Genomic DNA, 24,326 nt, shown 5'->3' with positions numbered 1-24,326 from the left:
TGTTGCGCTGAAAGTTTCTTCTAAAAAAATATCATCATTTGTTCACCTTTTAAATGGAAAAGGAGAACAATTTTCCTTTTTAATTTTTTTCCTGGATTGGCATACTTTTGGAAAGTATTGGGTTTAGAAAGGGTAGTTATGGTATAATAAAATAAGAATTGATGCATTAATTAGTTTAGGGGCATTTTTGTCATTCATTTTTAAGAGAAAAGAAAAGTGTAGAAGTGGAAAAAAATGGAGTACGATATTGCCTCCCATTTTTTATATGCTAAATGCTTAATAAACTAATCTCTCATTTCATGTGGACAAAAATGGAAAATACAACGATCTGAACCTAAAAAAATAAATAACGATATATCAGTAACTGCAAAAATTAATTTAATATCCCTTGATCAACCAGTTTCTTATATATAGTCCTCTTTCTAGAATTCTCTAAAAGGTCATTACCTTACACCTAAGCAAGGTGTTGACACCCGAAAATAGAAAATAGACCTAACCTTTAGAATAAGGTGCTGAGAGATGCGTATGGCATTACCTTCTACTTACACTCAGTGCATCTAATGCTGTAGAAGGACCGCGGTCGGTCTTGGTGTCATGTCGGCACTACGCAACAAAATCGGTTACTGCAGTTGTGATATTTTTTCTTCCATTCTTAAGATATTTTGATAAAGAAATATCTATTTTCATTTTTGGAATTTTAATAAATTTTATTTATTTTTTAAAACTCATTTAAAATGGGTAATGATTTATTTATAAATTATAACTACCTGTCTTTTTTTTAAAAGTTTAGTAATTATATATTTTGACTAAAATCAATGAATACTAGTTGAATTAAGAATGAAATAATAAACATTTATACCATATTTAACATGTTAGAAGAAAAAAATTTATAATAGAAGTAACCTTCCCATGTTTTTAACATTTTAAAATAACCTATCATTGAAAAAAAAAAAAAAAAACTAAACTAAATTAATAAATATTAATATTGAAGTATCATAAACTAAAATAAAAGTAGGCTTTTCAAATAGTAGGTCAATAAATAAAGATCATTCGTATAAATGGTCTGAATTTCAACTCACCCCGAAATTTTGGTGCAAAGGGTTCGTACCCACCTAATCAACTGGTCCGGCGAACCATGGTTTCCTTTGGGAATTAGTTTGGAGGGGACTGGTCCGGCGAACCATGGCTTTTGGGAGTGAATCCCCTTTAGTTTGGAGGGGTCCTGCACCCAACTACGTCATTTTGAAACACAAATACGAAAACCAACATGAATTCTATATCATTTTGATGCACAAACACGGAACCCAACGTAGGCTGCATAGAGCCCCAAACAACATTGTTTTGGTGCACAGCACTATGCACAAGACCCTCCAAACAGGAGGTGATCCTGATCCACTTTGAAGATGTGAACCAGACACACATGAGCAAAGTACCACCTAGCTTAGAGGTGGTTGGAATATTAACAGTTTTAACCTGAAAAGACGGAAGTCCCATAAATATTAACGGTCTAAACCTGAAAGGATGGAAATCCCGACTCCTCCACAATGACAGAAGTCCCGTGCACTAGTCCAAAGTCGTAATGCAAAAAGGCATATATCACACCAACTAAACCTACAGACAATGAAACAGTCTCATAAGCAAGCACACAAATTGACGAGTGCATCGATTATCAAAAGATTCACTACGGGTGCATTCCATCAATTTATTAATGAGACTTACTTGTATAAGATAACAAGTTTTTGTGCAGAAGCAGGTAGACCTGTTCAAGAGAGAACGCAGAGAAGGATATATATATATATATATATATATATATATATATATATATATATATATATATATTTCAAAAGAAAAAAGGAAGGAACAGCTGATAAATTATCTACTCTCTTTATATACAAAAGCAGGTTTTAACAAATGCTTCACTTTGTCCTTCAAATCTTCTATACCTTTCACAAATAGAAAATATACAGCAAGAAAATGAATGAGAGAGCCCAAAAATAAAGACACAGAAGCCACCTCATAGGAATATTACAACTAACAAATCAATATACCATGGAGACAAAGCACAATCATAATCCAATGATACTTGCCTCCAAAAGAATATGCATCTAACTTAAGAGCCTGTCGAATTTCCAACCCCATATGTCAACCCCAAATTTGCACAATGTAACTGTAACAGCCACTGCCCATATATCAATGCAGCTATGCGACTACCACTTCTAGCACTAAGCCCCATATAAACAGTTTTTGGAAGCCTCAGCCATTCTCATCCAGCAACTGATTTTTTAAGAACTGGCAGTCCAATATTTCCAGCAATTTGAAAATTTTACAAATAGTGCCAACCAGAATTATAATCAAGCACCAACCCCCACCTAAATAAGTCTGTGCTGACGCAAGCCCCCCTTCCCAAAGTGAGGTTGCATCAAACGGAGGTACAAACCATTCTTTGCCACTAATGAATCATGGGTCCCTTCCTCAACAATTCGCCCTCCATTAAGAAGTACAATATTGTCAACATGCTTCATCATGGCTGCTCTATGTGCTATCAGAATGGTTGTTTTGTTCCCCATCACCAATGTGTCAAGAGCTTCCTGCACCACTCGGCTTGACTCTGACTCGATGGATGAGCTTGCTTCATCCAATAACAAAATGGGTGCATTCTTAAGCACAACCCGAGCAATTGCAATCCTTTGTTTCTGTCCTGGGGTTAGATCAACGCCCCTCATCCCCACATGTGTGTCATAACCATGAGGCAAGCCACTGATAAAACGATGAGCATTTGAGATTCTTGCTGCCTCTTTCATCTCAGCTTCACTTGCATTATGTCTTGCATATATGATGTTTTCCCTAATGGTTGTTGAAAAGATGATTGGTTCCTGCTGAACAAGACCAAGGTGGTTCCTCAACCATCTCAAGTTGAAAAGTTTTAAATCTCGTCCATCCAGCAAAATCTGACCAGCAACTGGGTCATAAAATCTCTCTATCAAAGATATTATACTGCTCTTCCCAGACCCTGAAACTCCCACCACGGCTACAGTTTGTCCCCCATTGACTTTAAGACTGAAATTGTTCAATATCAACATTTCTGGACGAGTTGGATAAGAAAAATCGACATTTTTTAACTCAATACTTCCATAGACATTAGGGGGTTTCAATGCCGAGGTATCATCTGGGTCAATCTTAGGCACTCGATCTATAATTTCAAATACTGAAGTAAGAGACTTCCGTCGTTTAAGTATATAGGGCGCCAAGCCAAAGGGCTCCACAAGTGCAAATGTCACGAAAGAGAACACCATGTATTCCTTAATAGCCGTTGGTAGATCCATGTATTGATTTTTAACAGAAAGTGCAGCGTACCAGAGAAGAAGAGCATTGCAGGCAAAAAGAAGGAACTGCGAGAAGCCGAAGCCAAAACCAATTGCCATTCCATGTAGGAAGCTCTGTCTGAATGTTTTCTGTAATTGCAATCTGTAAAGCTCCATGACTTTGTTACCAGCACAGAAAGCAACAACAGTGTAGATGTTTCTAACTGCATCCTCAAGGACCAAAGATGCCTTCCTGTGCATCTCCTGTATGCCTTTGGAGAATCCAGCAAGCCACAATTTCTGTAAATTAAAAGTGGTAGCCACTCAGGATTTACTGATTTGGAGAGCAAAGGATCAAATAGATTATAGTGCTTCATTTTCAATTTTAGAATTTGGAAGCAATACATGGAAATAAAGCTTCATCATTGAGGTAGTCTTCATTTTTTTTTTTTTTTTTTTGGGCTCCATATAGAGGTAGTCTTCATTCAAGAAAATAAATTCAGTTTGCATGCTTCCTAATGAGACCAAGAGAGAACAACAATCCTCTAGTAATTCTGATACAATAAGAATAATATAAAATCCTTTGCACGCTTCCATATAATCTTCACACCAATCCCCAAGAGTTTTGTGGAGTAAATTGTAAGTGTTGGGCCTCCTTCATTATAGATAATGTAAAACATTCCTCCAAGTTAAAATACACAATTGTCCTCATTCGTCCATTTATTTAAATAAATAAATAAAATTGAAGTTTTGAGGATATCTTAAACAGAAATATTGGAAATTTTGTCCTTCCACATAGGCCAAGCGCGTTGATTATCAACCAAGTGAACCACAAACCATTTCTTCAAAAGGTAAGAGAGAAATGGAAGCCAAAAAGGTGTGCAGCAAGGCATAAAATTCCCCCGATTATCTCATTCTCGGCCCTTTAAAGGGTTCTCCTTCATTACAGATAATATAATACGCAATTGTCCTCATTCATCCATTTTTTAAAAATATATATTTTTAAAAAGGGTCCTCTTTTAGTTGAAGTATTGAGAATATCCTCAACAGTAATATTGGAAAATTTTTCCTTCCACATAGGCCAAGCACGTTGATTATCAACCAAGTGAACCCCAAATCATTTCTTCAAAAGATAAGATAAATGGAAATAAAAAGGATCAGTAAAGCATAAAATTCGTAGAGTCGATTATCTCATTCTTGAACCTTCAAAGGTGAGAATCAACCCGCCATGTATACAAGGAAGGGGCAGAGCTAATACTTTTGTAAATCAATCATTTTAATCTTTATAAATCCCCTTCAATGTTCTATTTTTCATTAAAGAATAACCCCGTAAACCTGACTACACTACAATGTCATTTTTCAACCCATACGCAAAAACAGAGAAGAAACTAAAGCAAGAGTTTTGTGTCCCCACGGCAATCAAGAACTGCTTTTGATCCAAATTTATATTTTTACTTCAGTTTTTTTAAATTTAGCAGACACGGGATGTAGGCTGGTCAAACTACATTATTGGATCTTTAAAAGTGGTCTTCAGTAGGTTTAAGTAGTCTTAATAGGAGAAGTTTCATAACCACCAATTTCAAAGTCATAGTCCTTTTTTTAAAAAAAAAAGTATATTTCAAAGTCATAGTCCTAGTAGCCTTCAATTCAATAGATCCGAATCATGAGAATTTGAAATTGTGTTTTGTGATGCAACATTAGGGAGGTTGGTGTAATTGCGGACATTCTTTTCACACTAGTGCAATTAGACCTAACCTCAAAACACACTGTATGTGATTATTCCTGTTCTTTATGACATAGGATTATTGTTGTTCTTTAAAAGATTTTCTTTATGGCATAATCACTATTAGTTTCATTACCTAGAAAAGCAGAGCTATCAACAGGTCAAAACCAAAAGGTCTAGATAGAGAGCTTGAGTCTGATCCCATGGCATAGATGATTGGTTCTAGATGTTTATACCCAGAAATGGTCGAGAAAATAAAGACGTGATAGAATACAAGAACTGAGTTAAACAATGTAGGGAAAAAATGTGAATGTATTAAAGTAAGAATAGAAGGATTTGACAAAGAAACAATCCTTATGTTGAATTAAATAGTAATCAGTATTAAATTAGTAAAAATAAAGTACTTGAAGATTATATTTTAAAAGAGTCATCTTCTAAAAACACTCTTAAATGATGATTTCAAGTTGCAAATTCTAAGAAAGAACTCTTGTTACAAGAATGCGAAAATGTAACAAATGACCATATATTTTCGAAGGTACAATGGTCAGCAATGAAAATAACAAATAGAGGTTTAACAGACTTGTCATCTGATTGATATTCAGGATCGTATATATTTGTGTACAGTAATAGCATCCCCATTTAAAGCCTTAGAAAAGGGAGACGTGTTGGAGTATATAGCACAAGATGTTATTTCAATTGAAGCTTAAAGTTGCATTACATCTGCATATCTTGGCTAATGTTACAACTATATTATAAAGGCAAAGATGCCAAAAACATGGAAGAAAAGTGCCAAATGTTAATATATATATATGTGTGAACATTATATATGCATATCTTGGGTTACAACTGGATTATTAAGGCAAAGATGCTAAAAACATGGAAGAAACTCATCAAATATCTATAAATAAGATTTTTCTCCCTTTTTTATTAAGCTTATCAACCCTTCATTCTTCTGTTTTTCCCCCCTTAAAAAAAATTTACTAAAAAAGATTTCTTTTTAGTGAACTTGTCACAGCTTGCTCCTATTTTCTTTTATTTTGTTAAGAAACGAAGCAAGAAGTTCAATTTTATCTCCTTAACAGCAGTAACGAAGCATCAAATTATCAGCAAATTTATGCCTTTTTTCTACTTCTTATCCAAGTGTCTGGGTCTTTTTCCTGCCAACTAGGGCCCTTCCTTCACTACTCACATGAGAAATAACTACTACTATACCTCAGGAAGCTTACCTAGCCGGCAGATCTAATCAAAGTTCTATTAGAAGTGTGGCACTAGCATCAAACATACAGGTCATGCCATATTTCTCTAGGATATGGTGATTATGCAGAAGTAGATATTAAAACCATGAGTGTCATGAATCAGTATTGTCTTTTTCTTTCTATTCCTTTTCGGGTACTGTTAGCATACATGATAGCCACTATTTATGGAATGACTTACAATATTAGCAAAGATTTGATAGCCACGAATCATAGCATAGAATATGCCATAGAATATGTTGTGATTTGATTTAGAATTGATTTGATTTCCTTTCTTATAATTCGAGCATGTGCTCTATTTATCTATAAATACTAGAGCTGTGAATGAGTAATTTATCGTATTCACGCCTTTACACAATTCTCTCATTTTTCTTCTTTTTATATTTCTACTTGTTGATTTTTCCATCTACATGTTTTAAACACGTGTATGAAGGGAAATGGTCTGAAGAGACATTGTTTGTTGTTTAGGGTCTAAGGAGACGTGATTGGTTGTTTATGGTCTGAGGAGACATTGTTTTATATATATATATATATAAATAAAATGTATTAGAAAGCGTTCAAAAGGGAAACGCATCCCAAAAGATATACAAAAACCAAACAAGAACCCTATGGACCCAAAGAACCCAAAAAGTCCACAATTTCTCCCCATCACCCAACTAAAAAGAGAACTAATAATAGCAAATTTCAGCGCCCCAACGGAGGTTTCCTTCCCATCAAAAGATCTATTGTTTCGCTCTTTCTAGATGCTCCACCAAACACAAAGGGGGATCACCCTCCAACAGACACAAGCATGGCCCCCCACCCTTTGCCCCTCCAAATGTCAATCAATTCCCTTGAAGGCCAAGGCATAACGCAATGGATGCCAAAAATACCAAAAATAAGACTCCAGCACTCATATGCCATAGAATATGTTGTGATTTGATTTAGAATTGATTTAATTTCCTTTCTTGTAATATGAGCATGTGCTTTTTTTATCTATAAATACTAATGTTGTGAATGAGTAATTTATCTTATTCAAGCCTTTACACAATTCTCTCACTTTTCTTCTTTTTATATTTCTACTAGTACAATCAATATATTTATCATATACATGATCGTCACAAAAAAAAGAATTCCTTAGACGGTTAATGCAAAGGTTTATCTTAGAAATCTGGAGAGTATCATATGTCTATCTATATGGCAAATTTTAGAGAATAACTATATATTAATTTCGTATACTGTCATGAATGATGGTATGAACACCAAAACTCTAACTTGGTTGAGGACAAGTGGCATGCAAACAGATGAGTTTCATTCTTCAATAGACTTGAATCAACAGGTGATACGGTCAATTTTAACCAGGGATAAAACGATTGGACATATATAGGATGGAGACCAATGACTTTGGTCATATAAAGGCAGCATTTCAACTAGTGAGGCTACCAGAAGGCATAAGCACATTGTGTAAAGATGATTTAGAATACACACCTTTAAAGATAAGCAAAACAAGGGATAATATAATTATATATGTAATAGAATCATCAAAAGCTTTGGAATAGAAGCACGGAGAATGGTTAAGATGATGACCACGAGATTTCAAAGCAAGACCATTTTCATTATCTTAGTTATATATTCAGGAGAGTATGAGAACAGAACTGAGCTAGATATATAAAGTGAACATGCAGCATGCAGGCCCAGGGTGGTGAACAATTGTCATATACTTATCAAATTAAAATTGGAAAAAAAAAAAAATAGAAAACCAAGATAAGACAAGTATTGCTTCGGAGAATGCATTGTTGTTGAATCAATGCAAGTAATAGGTAGGTGTTATGGGTTCTTGTCCCACATTGAATCCGGATGGGGAGGTCTTGGGCTTATAAAGGTGGGTAGGTAGCACCACCTAAAAGCTTAAGCTTTTGGGTCGGATTACAAGCGCCAGACCAGCGTATCAAAGCAGGCATAATCCTTGATTCGGTGTCACGCCAAGCACCCACATGGAGGGTCGCGTCTGTGACCATGTCTTTACCGAGTCCTCCAACGCTAGGGTGAATGGGTAGGCAAGGTGGTTTGACCACAACGAGGGCATTGCGAGTTCAGTTGGGAGGAGAATGTTATGGTTTCTTTTTCCACATCGGATCTGGATGGGGAGGGTCTTGGGCTTATAAGGGCGGGTAAGTAGCACCACCTAACATCTTTAACTTTTGGGCTGGATGGCAAGCACCTGGCCCATTACAGTAGGTGTCTATGAAATCACTGTAGCTTTCAAGATATGACAGTTTAAAAAGAATGCATATATTAGCTAATTGATTCATAATATTCAAATGAAAAAATGTAGTAAAGCTAGATGAACAAGTCAGAAAATTTGATATAGTCCAATAGACCATAGCAGTTCCTTTACATGGAGTAATCTCTCTAATCATGGATAAATTGAAGCTAGCAGATCCCACAAGTTATTTTGCAAATTAGTTATGATTTAGTAGTCTTTTACTAAAGCTTCACCAAGAAGACAAAATCTCAAATGATTCAGTAAAGCTCATAGTGATTATCGATCTCTATCACCAATTCATTATAGTTTTACTATAAATTTTAGGGCCCGGTTTCTCCCTTGGGAACTAAGTTGAGAAGGCCAGCAAAATGGTAGATTTCAGGTTGTAACTTTACAATAATTTTTAGAGGAGTTGTCCCATTTCTCTTCTGTTGTACATTGAAAATGAAATAATTATAAGACCTTGAACACAAAATCGGACTTTAGACTTTACGTGAAAAAAGAAAAGCAAAAAAGAATTGCATTGATAGATTTGTTAGTGCTTAGACCATTTCCTAATCATTGGGGTAATATATTTCAAAGAGCTCTCAAATAATTCTTAAGAGGAAACATAAATACTCTTTTGACAGAGAATGGTCACCAATCGTTTGACAGAGAATGGGCATTATAAACGAAATAAAATGAGTATATATCCATATATGTTCACTACGTTCATTAGTGAATTGAGAAACAAAATGGGAGTCAATTGTTGAATTTATCTTGAAAACAGGTAGATATGGCACAAACCTGGGCAATAGCAGAAACAGTAAGAATGGGTAGGGTTGCCAAAGCCACTAGTGCCAATTGCCACTGTAGTAACATCCCTATAAGAACAGCCACAACAACAGCTGCACTGTCTTGTATAAATATAGAAAGCCGGTTGCTAAAAGCAGCTCTCACAAACGTAGCATCATTTGCTAAACGAATGGATAAGGTGTCAGCACCATTCTCATCTTCATCAAACCATCCAACTTCACTGCGCAACATTGCTGTAACAGTAAATGAATAAGAACAAATCAAGGTTCGGACAGCTTATGCACTCACAAGAAGGTAGCCGTGCATATGCATAACAATTGGAATGGAGATGGACTGTTATTCGCCATGAGTTAGAAGTACACAAAGAATATGCTAAACTGAAAAATATATATACTTTTATTCCAAGAAAGAGTAATATACCTGAGAACATCATTCTCCTTACTCGTTCAGTCATTTTCTCCCCCATTATACCAAAGTAAAAGTGCTGCAGAAAATTGGCAACCACTGTCACAATACCCATGCAGGCAATGATTAAGCACCATTTGTCTACTTCCTGTCGTAGGCTATTATGATTTTCATTCTCTCTATAATATGCTGTAACTATTAGCGCAATAACATAAGCAAGAAGCGGATTAAAAGACCCAAAGATAGCGGCACCAATGCTTCCTAAAGCAGCATAAAGCCACTCTGCAAAGCTAAGCTCTACAAGCCTCCAAAATGATGGCGCTTCCTGACATTGTGTATCCTTTGCTTCCTTCGTTTTCATTGGTATGTCGTCAGATTGGTTATATGGTCGACTAAAAGTTTGTGAATGAGAACGTTCATTTTGTGGATCAGATGTCAGGAGTGGTGAAACGGGGGATTCAGGATCTAAACCATTGGATGTTTGTCTGTGCGTAGACTGAACATCAATCTTTGGTAACTCTGGCAGCAGCATCTCAAAACTGTCCTGCCTTCTTATAGATGGTTCCTTATCCGTCGCACCCAAGTGCCCACCATTTTCCACCTTTTGTTCTGGTGGGCTATGAAGTCTTGGTGATTCTTGTGAGTTGAATGTAACATCCGTAGGTCGAAATACATGGAGGGAAGAAACTCTCTGAAGAGATGGTGATTTGATTAGTTTAGGAGATGATGGTTCTTGGAAGCTGTGACCTGTGGATGAATCTTTTTCAATTTGAAAAGCAGAAGTTTCCTTATAGTTCCTCATTGGCATCCTGGACAGACATATAGGACATAAAAGAGTAAAAAAAATCAATTTTTAGTACTTTAAAAAACTAGATTTCAATTATTGATGAATGACTAATTGCAGTAAAAATGATAATCTTAAAGACACTGTGTCTAAAGGAGAACCATGATAAGCTTGGGAAACCCAGTGTTGGTCCATCCTATGCAGGGCTGGGAGGGGAGAACAGGGAAGATAGCTAGATATAACCTTTGGGATTATATTGGGCAATTATACAAGATAATTTACCATGTTCAACAAAAGCATAAGTTTGCTCGTGTACAGTACCTCCTAGGAAGTTTTGCTGCCTCTTCACATCTAAGAAGTTCTGCATATAAACCATCTGTGGTTATTAATTCATCATGTGTACCCATTTCAACTAGTTGACCTTCCTCCATCACCGCAATGTAATCAGCATTTTTTATAAGACTAAGCCGTCGAGCAATAATTATAGTTGATCTTCCTAACAACAGGAGATCTAGAGCCTCCTGAACAGATGTTTCAGCTTCAATGTCAAGTCCACCGGTAACCTCATCAAGAAGAAGAATAGATGGACTGGAAAGAACAGCCCTTGCCACGGAAAGTTTTATTTTCTGTTCTTCTGTCAGTGGTAAACCAGCCCTACCCACCTGCAGGTTGGAAGAACTATAAGAGAAGATAATTGCCAAATGGCAAAAGAAATGATCAAGAGAGCTCCCAGTAAATAAAATAGGTTAAGGTAAATATTTATTCTTTCAGATTTTACCTGTGTCTCGTATCCATTTTCAAGCAAGCTAATAAATGTATGTGCATGCGCTATTTTAGCAGCTTCTTCAATCTGATCCGAAGTAGCGTCTGACCGCCCATAAGCAATATTGTCTCTAATACTCAAACTTAGCAAGGCAGGTTCCTGGGTGACCAAACCAATTTGGCTTCTTAGCCATTCCAATTTCAAGTTCTTAATATTTTCTCCATCCAAAAGGACTTCACCTGCACCACGTAACAGAAAAACAATTGGAATATGCGAAAAGACAGCATCCCTCATGGTTTTAGTGAAACCTTAAATTAGATAATATGTGCAGCAATTGTCATGAGAAGTTAATTTGGTCATAATACCTAAGTTAGGGTCATAAAACCGTTCCATGAGCGGTATAATACTGCTTTTTCCAGAGCCATTTCTGCCAACAAGTGCCACAGCCTTTTTAGCAGGTACAGTGAGGTAAAACCCACTCAAGATTGGAATTTCAGGACGGGAGAGATAGCTGAAATATACATTTCGAAACTCGATGTTTCCTTGTACTGAAACTAGAGTAGTTCCATCTTGATTAACAGTAGAGGATGAATGCTTTATCATATCAAAAAGTCTATGAGCAGCAATTCTCCCTTGCTCAAATGAATAGAAGTTTGTTGCCGCTTGATTCAACCCACTATGAAGGTACAAGAAATCATATATAAGAAACACATTAAAAATGAGAGGAAGGAAAAGGAAACAATTAGTTGCTTACAGGCCACTTAAAATAATGGCAAACAGAGCTGTAATAATTTCACCACCATGCGCTTTTCCATGTATAATCAGGAACCTTCCAACCCAAAGTTGCAAGGCACAAGAACAAATAGCAAGCCCATACGTAAATCCAAGTCCAAGTCCTTGCACAAGACTTATCATTATACCATATCTCAGTGTCACTTGTAGCGAAGTTGCATAAGAATATTTGGCCAATGTTTCGTTTGTAAATGCATATAAGGTTCTAATATAAGAGATCGCCTGCAAATTTAGAAAGATAATGTTTCACGTCATATAATCAATAGCAATTAAAAACCTACATAATGACAACTAGCAAACCAAGCACTAGGGGTGCAACTTGGGCGGGCTAGCCCAGCCCACCCGAATCCAACCCATAAATTTTAAAACTTGGACATATAAATTCACAATTCGGGATTAAGTCGGATTGGGTTTTATCAAAACACAACCTTATTCGGTTTGGGTTGGGTTCAATCCAAACCCAACCCGAAAGCCCAAATTAAACATTTCATGCCAACACAACCCAACTTAGCAGCAAATTTGAATCATCTAACCCACGATAAACACAAACCCTAACTTTCTCTCTCCTCATCCTTCTCTTCTCTCTCTATATCACCTTCCTACTGATCTCCCGCGAAAGTCAAAATGAGCAGTGATATTTGTATATATATATATGTTATAGCGACTTAAGCTTGGTAATGTTATTGATTGTTGTTCAAAGAGTACTGTATCGTTGTTGTTCTTATAGTGATATATGTATATATATATGTATGTATATTGAAAATATTCCACCATTGACTAACAGGGGTTTGAAATCTTCTATGGCCTTCTGAAGGCTATGACTATGTGTGCATCAGACTAATTCATAGAAAACTTGTGGAATATTCCTAGGAATTAGGCAATCTTTCTGGGTTCAGTGATTGATATTTCTAGGAAAAGTAGTGGAATCTTTAGCAATTTTCTTTTACCCCTAGTGTTACTGGTTGGGATTTCAAGCCCTGTGAAGGTGGTTTCAAGATATGGGTTTTGAACTTTTGACTCTTGCAAATAGATAGATAAACTTTAGTATATGGGTTTTGAACTTCTGATTCTTATAGATTTTGTAGTTTGCAGTTGCAAAGAGAGAGAGGGCAAGTTTGCAGTTGAAAAATATTTTGTTTTAGTTACTAAAAATATAATCAAATATAAAATACTTGTGTGTGTGTGGGGGGGGGGGGGGGGGGAGCTCAACCCGTGGACCCGACCCGACCGAAAATATTCGGTCTGGGTTATAACCCAACCCATGTTGGGTACAATTCGGGCTGGCCCAACCCAACCCGATTTCGGGTTGAGGTTGGGTTGGGACTGGGCTAGGTTGGGCCAGCCTAACTTGCAGCCCTACCAAGCACCCATCAACATCAAACTTATGTTTACTTACTACGTTCAACACTTGTATGAACACTTAAAAAGAAGCCCATTATCACGTAACTAAAAGAATATGAAGTACTAGGGTTTTATGCCTTTCTGTTCAACAAGAAACTTTATCATCTTTTTACTACATCTGCAAATGTTATACTCAATGTTTCTTCTGCATTAATGCATACCACACAAGAATCTATAAATACCAAAATTCCACAAATTTGAAACACACATAATCGGGTTACCATGCATAAATTTTATAAGTGAGGCAATAAATATGAGAAACGGAAAATGAACATTTGAAGGACACGGGCATGGCAGTATCCTTCTAAACTATACTTACATAGATTAGCAAACAACGAAGGACACATATCATATAATTCTCAAACAAGCACATATGCATATAAATGGCGCAATTACCAAATAATTCAAGCACAACTTCACGGAAGATCAAGAAAAGCCGGAAATGGATGGCACCCAAATCTTTCATTAACATAAAATAAAATTCACAGCCACAAACAGATATATTAAAGCAACCATTTAGCACATTGAATTCTAAACTCTATGCTACTACAAGTAAAATTTTGCATGTGATCCTGTGAGAAATCCCAGCTAAATTACCAAAAAAGTTAACCAGAGTCAACGATAAATAACCTTCAGTAGACAGAAGGGTGTAAAAAGAATAAAGGGGTTGGGGACCGACCTGTTCAGCAATGCTTGCTGCTTCAGCATATGCATCTTGAATATTCTCAGCAAGCCTATGAAGAAATATATTTGATACTCCTCCTGCAGCAACAATAAATGGGCCTGTGGCTAAAGTTATCAAGGCAATCTGCCAACAGTTGACAAATCCAATCACCAGGCCACTGAAAAAGGTAGCCATGTTGTGAATATAATTTCCAACCTGTCATGTCAAGAGCCAATCAAGAGATTAAACAAAACATTTTTATCAAGAAACCAACTTAGAAAGAAGCCAACTTTTGTAAAGAAAATATATAAATCTCTTTTAAGACAACATGTTAGATCTAAACATACTTTTTCACTAAGAGCAGACTGGATGAGCAGCACATCACCTAATACTTGGCTCACAATATCTCCATTGTTCCCATATGTATCAAAAAAGCTCATGTCCTGGTTAAGTAAAACTTGAACATATTTTGACCTGATCACGGCAGTCTGTCGTTCTCCAGTAAGAATCCAACATGACACCTCTAACATAAAAATGAGTTAGTATTGATACCTACAAAGGAGCATCATCCATGAGACAAGACAAGCAATCGAAGAATATAGTTATATAATAAATTTGTTGCTTACCAATCCAACCAAATGCAAAAACACCCGCGGCAATATAAACAATGGTCAAAGCAAGCTGCAGAAATAACAAACTATAGTTAATAGACAATCAACTTCTACAAACACACAAAAAAAGAAAAACAGAAAAGAAATAGACAATCTGCTTCAGCTTGAAACTTCTTTTTAACAGATAAAAAGTACAATGCATCAAAGAAGTCACTTCTGCAGATTAGATATTTTCCAAATGATTAAAATGAACGAAACTTGGTATCAGCATTAATTGTCTTTCGTGTTTTTTACTTCAGTATTGGTGTAAGAAGAGAGTGGCAAGAAAGAAAGGGGGTGTTGGAGTTAATTTGTGTGTTCTCAAGGAAAGAACATTTAACTTACTGCAAAAGAGAAAGGCAAATAGAATTCTTCCCACCTGCTATCAATAAATCAAGCTCATGAAGGGTTGCCCAAATAGGAGAACAACAAAATAAAAACACATACAACAAACCTTTTCCCAATATCTGGAGATAATATCTGGCAACACCGCCAGTAGCATAGAAACATTTGGATCTAGAATGGATCAAAATTAAAATTTGAGCAAGAACATGTGGCCAAAGACAAGTGTTTTAACAGGGTGAAGAAAGTTTGTTAAAAGATGAGTATCTAGTTCAGTGTTCTGCATTGAAGTACAATTTTTTAAAATCATACCACAAAAACGGAAGTCATGCTAAACCAATATGGCTTTTCCTCTTGCCCATTTCACCAAACCAAAATCTTCATTTTGACAAGTAAATTTTTAATTCTAGTCTAAACTTATCGTAATGGCATTCCAGAGGATAAGGTTTAGAAATATGCTTGGTTTGTGAATTTTTTCTGATGGACGAATTTAGAGAGTCTGGATTTATTCACAATGAGGGAAAACTAAAGAATACATTGCTATCCTACTTCTATTAATTGTTTCAGAACTAGGAGACTGAAAAAGTTACTTTATTCCTTCAGATGTTGTATGACACTAGTGAAGGTGCAAATGCGATTCTTTCAAGGAGGACATCTAGCAGTTTCCCTCTGGTTGCTTCCTAGTACAAGTATTTTCGAACTCAGACATTCAATAAGCTTCACTTCAGTCAAGACATTTTCCACTCACCCCTCAAAAATAAGTACTAGGAAGTCCATGCACTTCTGTCTTCTTCTCTCATTTTCTCCTTTTCACAGTAGTTTAGATCAACCTATGTTAGGGACACTCCAATATGGGTAGAATTGTACAATTCAGGTGCCAGACAAACATGACTTGGTATACTACTGTCTGACAATTCCACAATAGTAGCACCCAGTGTAAGAATAAAGGGATGTACCTTGTCTGCTCAATTTTTCATTGGATACTTTCTAAATATTTTTAATTGTTATGACAAACACAGCGAACCCAAGCAACAATCACAAGACACAATAGAAAGTAAACACACCACATACAATGAACACAAAGATTTAGCGTGGTTCGGCATAGCCTACATCCACAGTGAAGATCCGGCGAAAGTTTTCACTATGCGAAAATCTAAAGATTACGAGTTTCAGCCCCCACCCCCAAACCCTAGCTCTCGTTCTCACTCTCTTTTCTGCAATTTTCAGTGTCTTTCAATATCCCACTCCAAACCCTAAACGCCCTTATATATTGGGTTACAAGAGAGTACTAATTAGGGTCCAAGACCCACAAGCAAAACCGATCAAAAAAAAAAAAAAAACAAAGCTCATTCAACGGGTAGTCGGGTCGTAAACGAGACCCGGCACCAAATTCGTGCCACAACATCACATTAATCATTACATGAAATTGCTTGGTGAAATTGCAAATGCTGGGGCTAGCAAGCTTAAGGACACAAGTTCAATATTGAAAGCAGCTACTTTGTGAAAAATTATACCAAAGGTTAGGCATGTGACATGCCTCCAATCTTATGCTCCTAGCACCATGCATTTGTATTAGCAGCAACAACAATGGACATGAAATTTTCAAAATGATGAATTTAAAGAGGAATGTCAGTTGATTAATTTAAAGGTGAATTAAAAGAGCGGCAAACTACAATGACCTCCCTTGAGGTTTAGCCTAATTGCAACTAAACCTGAGGTTTGCCCTTTTTTTGCACCGTGTCCCCTGAGGTTTGCCCAATTTTGCAAAGACCTCCCCTCTGTACAAAAAATGGTACTCTTTGTCAGAAAATTTGGTTGAAGTGACTAAAATGCCCATCAACTAAGTGTAAAAGACCTCATTACCCTTATAGTGTCATGAAATAACAAAAAAAATCATGCATTAGTGGACCAAATTACCCTTTATATATATGACATTATGACCCATTATAGTAAGCTTTAGTGCACATATATATATATACACACACACATAAACACACAGAGAGCTCCATCTCTTTATTAACCAGAATAGCTTCGAAAAAGCTTCAGTGAAAATAAAATATTGCATAGATACAGATTGGGTAAGAAATATATATATGTTTATATATACAACCATATGTTAAAACCAACAATCAAATATATATAAATATATATATATATATATATACACACACATATATATACACAATCGTATGTTAAAACCAACAATCAAATATATATAAATATATATATATATATATATACACACACATATATATACACAATCGTATGTTAAAACCAACAATCAAATATATATAAATATATATATATATATATACACATATATATACACAATCGTATGTTAAAACCAACAATCAAATATATATATATATATATATATACACAAAACCCAGCATGTAACCCAACTATCAAGTATCAACCAATTTAATATAAATATGTAGATTGTACATATATAATACCTATTTAGAGAGATAAAGTGAATTAATTTTTTTTATGTTGAACCCGCCACCAAATCCGAATCACCATCTCCATCATCAATGTCTGCACCTTTGAAGCACAAACCCTACAAGAAATGGATCAAATTCTGAATAAATGTTCACGGCAGCTATGGCTTCAATTGTGGCAATTTGGTATTCAATTTCTTCACTAATTTTACAACTCATTTAAGCAATTATTTGAATTTCATCATTCTTTTCAAATCTTTTCCATTATCCACGTCGGAAGAACCATCATCGCCACCGCTTCCTCCGCCATCACCTTCCACTTCCAGTCGCTCAAGCACTGTGCATAGCTTGAGAGACCCAAAATGAAAGCACTGTGCATCAGCTCTAAAGAGGCGGCGACATACCCAATCGGAGAAGCTCCATCAACGCAAAAATTGGTCAGTGTAGTCACATCACTATCAAAGTCGATGATCGGAAAGTTTCAGACGGTGGCTTGCCGAAGCGACATAGCTCTTCACTGAACTGAATCACATGGGACTAAAGCACAACGGATTAAAGGTCACCAGACTAAAACACAACTGACTGAATCTCGCCGGAACTGAAGCACGCCGAAACTTGGTGGCGATGGTGGAAATGAGAGAGAAATAACAGAGAGAAGAAAATGGTCCTAAGAGATGGTGGTGGTAGGAGGTTGATTGGTGGTGGCGATTAGGGGTGGGGTAGTGGCTGAAGAGAGAAGAGAGAGGAAAGAGAAGGATGGGAGGACGAAAAAGAAAGAAAAAAAAAAAAAAAAAAAATTGTGGTTGTAAGTAAAGGGGTAAAATAGTCATTTGATATTTTTAGATATTTTTAATAATAAAATAGTAAGGGTAAATAAGTAAATTCACAGCAAATTTTGACATAGGGGGTCTTTGCAAAAAAATGGCAAACCTCAGATTTAGTTGCAATTAGGCCAAACCTCAGGGGAGGTCATTGTAGTTTGCCCTTAAAAGAGGTCTATGACAATTCATCCAAATCCCAGGCCCTAAATTTAGGAATTAGACAAATCTCACACCAAGACAAGCATCGATATGGAGCATGTGCAGTCGAGTCCATGTAACAAAGACACCACTCGATCAGTAAGTTGACTAACCAACACCACCTTTATTCTAATCACTAGAACTGTACACCTCACATCCCAGTTAAAGTTATTCAAAAAGCTAAGACCCAATAATTATGGGCCATTACTGAACTGTACAACTCACATCCCATTGTCAGGTTATTTAAAAATCTAAGACCCAATGAACGTGTTGACATTCCATCAATTAGGCACTAATTCACCAAAACTTGTATTAGTTTGTAGCAGGGGTAGAACCAGAAATTTTGATTTGGGGGCCGAACTAATATTATGTAATTATTATTGTTTTATTTTTTTACACCAACATTTTTATTTGTATGTGTGTCTCCTCACTTTAGGTCAACAAATGCATTGAAGCAAACATGAGATAAAAAATCCAGTGTTTCACTAAGATTGAGCAGTTTAAGCAATCCACGTAGACCAAAGCCTTGTCTCGAGGAGATAATCTGGTCAAAAATCGGCTAGGCCCAGAAGGGGACCTTCTTCTTATCAGTCAATTTGATATGCCCTACCATCAGACTCACATAAGCCCTGACTTGTGTGCGAGTGATGGTGGAGTAAGCTTCAGCTTCTGGGAATGGCCAGGGAGGGGTATAATTGGTAAAACCAAGGAATGGCCTTAAGAACTAACTGAAACTTAGTATCAAGGGCAACCACGCCATACTCTTGCAAAAGAGCTTCAATCTATCATCACCAGACTAAATACCAATACTTTCCTTGCTCCATTTGATTTCTGATCTACGACCACCCTTGCACAAACTCTAAAGAGGCATGAGATATCCATAGACGAACCTTCTTCATGCTCAGCCAAACAGTTCTTAATATAATTTTCTTCAAAATATTAGTCACAGTGTGTGTGTGTGTGTGTGTGTATATATATATATATATATATATCGAGAAAAATGCAACATAAATAAATAGAGATGAAAAACTGATTGAGAAAGAAAAAACATAGAGAAGAGGAAACGATAAGTTCCAGGTAAAAGAGAATAGGTAAAGAAAAAGTATTGTTAGAGAATCAATTTCCCCGCACCAATTGTTTAAATTTTTCAATATTTCAATTTCTGAAGAAACAAAAAATCGAGTACTTTGATTTCACTTTGGTAAAGATATATATCATTATTACCTTGATACTTACCAAAAAAAAATATTACCTTGAAGAAAATTTAAGAGAGAAAAAAAAAAAAAAAAAAAATTTAACTAAACAAAATCTCACAACCTTTAACAAACCACGAATATTAGGAACAAAACAAAGAAGCACGTTAATAACTTATACAATGAGTAATTATACAATTTGTTATTTAACAAGTGGTATTAGCATATATGCCCTCTTGTTTAATCTCACAAGACTCGTCAATGGAGGTTAATATATAATTCTAGATATTTTTCTTGTAAACACCATCTTACAAAAATGTCTGACAAAAAAGTTTTATGTATTTTTATTAAACAGGAGGGAACATTAGTGTAACTTTCTCCTGTTTCTCCCTTGAATTTATATATTAGACATTATACATGTGTAATTGTGGATATGGAAATGAAGTAAATTAATGATGTGCTGCGTTAAGGACTACAATAATAATGAACTTACATTTTATTTTTTCCATGGAGATAATGACTGACTTTTTTTCCCAGAAGGGTTGGGCTTTCAAAAGTGTGGCTAAGAGGATCCAAGTTGAAATTTTCTATGAGTTTTAAGAGACACGAGTTAAATTTATCTTCAAACTCACAATTAATGGAACAACAAATAAGATTTTTAAAAATATATATAAGGGTGGCAACAGAAATTTGTAATGAATTTTGGGGACCACTAGTTTAGATTTTTTTACACATAACTAAGAGGCCATAAACAATAATTTTCAAAATAATTTGGGAAGGGGAGGCATGCCTTTGCTCCGCCTCTGGTTTGTAGCATCAACAAAACCCTCCTCCAGTCCTACAATCAACCATGCTATCTCCTTTAAACATATATGAAAAATAAATAGCATTAAAAGAAAACCTTTTATCTTTAATTTTAACATTCCTCACGAACTTTATAAATACAAGGTGCCAAATTTAAAATTTAAATCCCATGAAAAGCTTTTCTCATTAGATATTTTCCTATTCACATTTGGAATCAAGTCATCTAGCTGTTATTCACCAATTGACCATCCATTTTGCATTGAGAGCCCTCCATTTAAATTATGGTAAAATGAAAAAAATATCAACTTCAATCTTAAAAAGAGCACACGGATAAAAGCCAAGCCTCCTTCCACACAAATCAGAGCACACAGATAAAAGCCAGAGTTCACATGTGGTATAGCAAAAGATAATCCACCTACTTGCTATGTCATCCACTCAACAAACCACAAACTCTCAACAAGTAGTCAAACTAGTAGCCCTTATAATTTCTGGCAAACATACTAGTAGCATTCTGAGATTATCTTCTATTTTGAAGAATCCTCTTGAAAGTTCAGCCTCAATTCACTTCCAAAAAGAGGGGAAAAAAATTTGAACCTCAATTATCAGCGGTGACATTAACTTCGAGCCAACTTTGAAAAATCTCCCCAAAGAGTAAGTTATGCTACAGGTTCCTCAAATTAAATTTCAGACATTATGAAAATTATGCTTATTCTTATGTAACTTATACGAGATGAAATCATGTAATACATTCTTCATAAAATGTCCAATAATCTGAAGCAACAAACTAATTGAACCCTCAATTCTTCACAAGCCACAGAAAGACTAAACACCAGAATTCTGATAAAGGCATCTTTGTTAACTTCGCTCTTTAATCTCCTAATTACTAACCAAATTGCTTCTAATTATAGCAAAAATTAGTCCTACTAACAAAAAAACGAATAGAAAGGTTCAAAAAATGTACTATATAACAAACCAATCATCACAAACCGCACTGCTTGTTGACAAATAGAGTATATTTACTATGAAAATGTCATTGAACAGAAAAATTTACCTCCGTGAACTTGTGAAACAGCTCATCCTCTTCCACCGGCCGATGGTGCCCTAACAAATGAATAATTTTCGCGAAGTAATGCAAGTAAACAACCAGTGCAGTCCCGTGAGCTGCCGCCGCCAGCGATCCGAACACCATCAAGACCCAATCGAAGCGATCGGCGCAGGCAAAGAGCCGCGAGAACGGCGCGGCCTCAGGGGGTGGCTCGATCTCCTCGGCGTCCTCGATCTCCTCGTCCACCTCCACCGGCACCGCCTCGATGCTCGACTCGAGGTACGGCGATGGAGACTCCGGAGGCTCCGACACCTCCGAGACCGGCGTCAGCGGCTGTATGTGTGGCGGCGACCACCCGAACAAGCCTCTCGAAACCATCATCTTGTGAATAATACAGATTACACTAAAACCACTCTCAAAACCCTTAAGCAATCAAAAGTGTGAAGGTATAGACTTAGCAGATGAGTAGATTATCAGATTCAAATGTGCTTTGTTGGTTTGATTGTGCGAGTGAGCAAATAGAGGCTGTGGTGGCGACTCGGTGTAGTCGATGACTCGGTCAATGAAGGCGGAGCGAACAGAGAGTTGACTCGCAAACAAAGGTGGTGGTGGTGGTGGGGGTCGTGGTTGTTAGGTTGATAAACGGGACGTAAACGGACGGCGACGTCTTCAGGTGTTGGTTTCTCTCTCTACTCTTTCTCTCTCTGTACTGTCTGTCAACGGTCGTCGGGGTTTAAAGCAGAAGAAATGTTTGTTTCCATTGCTCGCGCTGTACAGCTGTGTATGTTGAGAGTTGGCTGACAGGTGGCAGTTAGAGAGAGTTGAGTTGGTAAATGTATAATAAGTCTTTGAATGTATATTAAGTCTATGAAGACAGAGAGGAAGGGGACGCTAGTATTTGTGTATCCATTTTAAATATTCTCTGCAACATTGCAGCCCTTTTTCTTTCAAATGATTGATTTTGTAAAGAAAAAACATTTTATTGTGATGAGTCAGTCTATCATGTTCGTCTTATTGCATCTTAAGTAAGTTACACGGAGTATCATTCTTGCAAAAAAAAAAAAAATGTTTTATCATTCCTAAATTATAGGAGTATAAGAAATTTTTGGTGTTATTACATGGGCTTAATTAAGTCCAACCGACTTTATTGAGTTCAAACTACTTTTAGATTGAATAAGATTGTAAGGATTTTTTATTTTTTATAATTTTTTTTTTCTCTTTTTAATAAACAAACATCTCAATTAATTTGAAGATCATGCCTATATAAAGGTTGACATTTAAATACACTCCCTCTTCCATAGTAATAATCTCATTTGCAAAGTAAAACTTTTTCATGTGAGATGTAATTAATGTATTGTTTACTTTTAAAATTATCAAGTTATTCTTTTAAATTTGAATATATATATATATATATATATATTTGATAAGTACAAAAAAAATACTTGGACTTTTCACCTTAGACAAATATTGTGAGACAACTAATATGTGGGATAGAGTAGGGTATAGAATTCTTAGAGCATCTCATAATTTACCATTTGTTAAAAGTTTTATGAGAGTGGATAACAATAATAATCATTTTCTAACATATTTTTGACTATTGCGAATGGAGTAAGGCTTACGACATAGTGAACTGTTCTTTTCTGTGTAAATTTATGAGCCATTTGGGGTTTGATCAAGAGATGGGGTAAATTTAATGATGGAATGCATTAATACAGTTGCATTAAATGGTGAAGGTAATGATCGTTTTACTCCTTCCAGAGGCCTTTGTCAAGGTGACCCTATTTCTTTGTATTCTTTACCGAGAGTTTTTCCATGCTGTTTCATGAGTTTGAAAGAAGGAAAAAATCTTATGGGTCTCAAGATGGGTAGAGGTTGTCCTTCTATTACTCATTTACTTTTTGCAGATGATGCCCTATTGTTATGTAAAGTTAAAGATTCAGAGGTGCCAAGTGTGAAAGTTATCCTTGACAGATATGAAGCCTTAACAAGACAAATTGTTAATCTGGACAAATCTTGCATTTATTTTTCTCCTAGCACTTCCAGCCCAAAAAGCTTGTTGTCGACAAACGGTGGGCATTCATAATGTTGATTGGTGTAATAGATATATTGGTTTTGTTGGGTTTGCGGCTTAAAATTTGTACAGAAAATTAGTTTCCTTTTTCATTTTGAAAGCTGCGAGAAACAGTTTCCTGATTGGTTTTGGAATCCAGAAGACTTGGGGAAAAAGGCTGAAGATTTGGGAAAGAAGTTATACTTGCTATTTTAGAGTTGAAGATGGATATAGTAACTCCTTGTAGGTAAACTGATCATTGTCCAACAAGGAATTGGATTTGAGGAATACTTGTCTAACAAGGAATTAGGTTTTGAAGACTCTATAAATAGAGATGGGTATGAGGGGTTTAGAGAGAGAGAAAAAAAAGATGTAGAGGGTTTAAGGGTGAGAGTTATGAGGAGATGGAAGAGTATATGTAATTCCCGGGTGTATACATGTAGCATCAAAAGAGATGATAAATGAGTGAGTGGGGTTTTGACATGTGGTTGTATATTCTTTTTCTTAATTCATAATAGTGAAATCTCTCTCTCCCATGGACATAACCCTAGAGTTAGGTGAACCATGTAAAATATTGTGTTGTGCGTTAATGTGTATGATTGTTATCTCCATATATGTTTGTGTTAATGTGATGTGATGCTGCTTCCGCTGTGTG

General features: G+C 36.0%; 1 protein-coding gene across 2 annotated transcripts; it reads right to left on the bottom strand.

Annotated features, from left to right (window-relative positions):
• Positions 1–1,865: 1,865 nt before the first annotated feature.
• LOC132312018 (ABC transporter B family member 20-like) lies at positions 1,866–22,480 on the bottom strand. Of its 2 annotated transcripts, XM_059810225.1 has the most exons (11): positions 21,628–22,480; positions 14,754–14,808; positions 14,475–14,650; positions 14,143–14,343; positions 12,025–12,284; positions 11,636–11,946; positions 11,286–11,509; positions 10,829–11,169; positions 9,739–10,532; positions 9,310–9,551; positions 1,866–3,602 (listed from the first exon to the last, which is right to left on the bottom strand). In XM_059810225.1, exons 1-11 carry the CDS (start codon positions 22,000–22,002, stop codon positions 2,370–2,372), a joined length of 4,212 nt encoding a protein of 1,403 aa, XP_059666208.1. In that variant the 5' UTR covers positions 22,003–22,480; the 3' UTR covers positions 1,866–2,369. The 2 variants fall into 2 exon arrangements, with proteins under 2 accessions (XP_059666208.1, XP_059666209.1); XM_059810226.1 differs by lacking the exons at positions 14,754–14,808; positions 21,628–22,480 and having other exon boundaries at positions 14,513–14,565.
• Between the last annotated feature and the right edge of the window lie 1,846 nt (positions 22,481–24,326).

The sequence above is a fragment of the Cornus florida genome, unplaced genomic scaffold (assembly GCF_030987335.1).
Source record: "Cornus florida cultivar Cherokee Brave unplaced genomic scaffold, ASM3098733v1 CherokeeBrave_3.0.0_Hap2_Chr06, whole genome shotgun sequence".
NCBI lineage: Eukaryota > Viridiplantae > Streptophyta > Magnoliopsida > Cornales > Cornaceae > Cornus > Cornus florida.
Note: the sequence above shows the minus strand (reverse complement) of the source record. Positions and strands in the feature narration are given on the sequence as shown.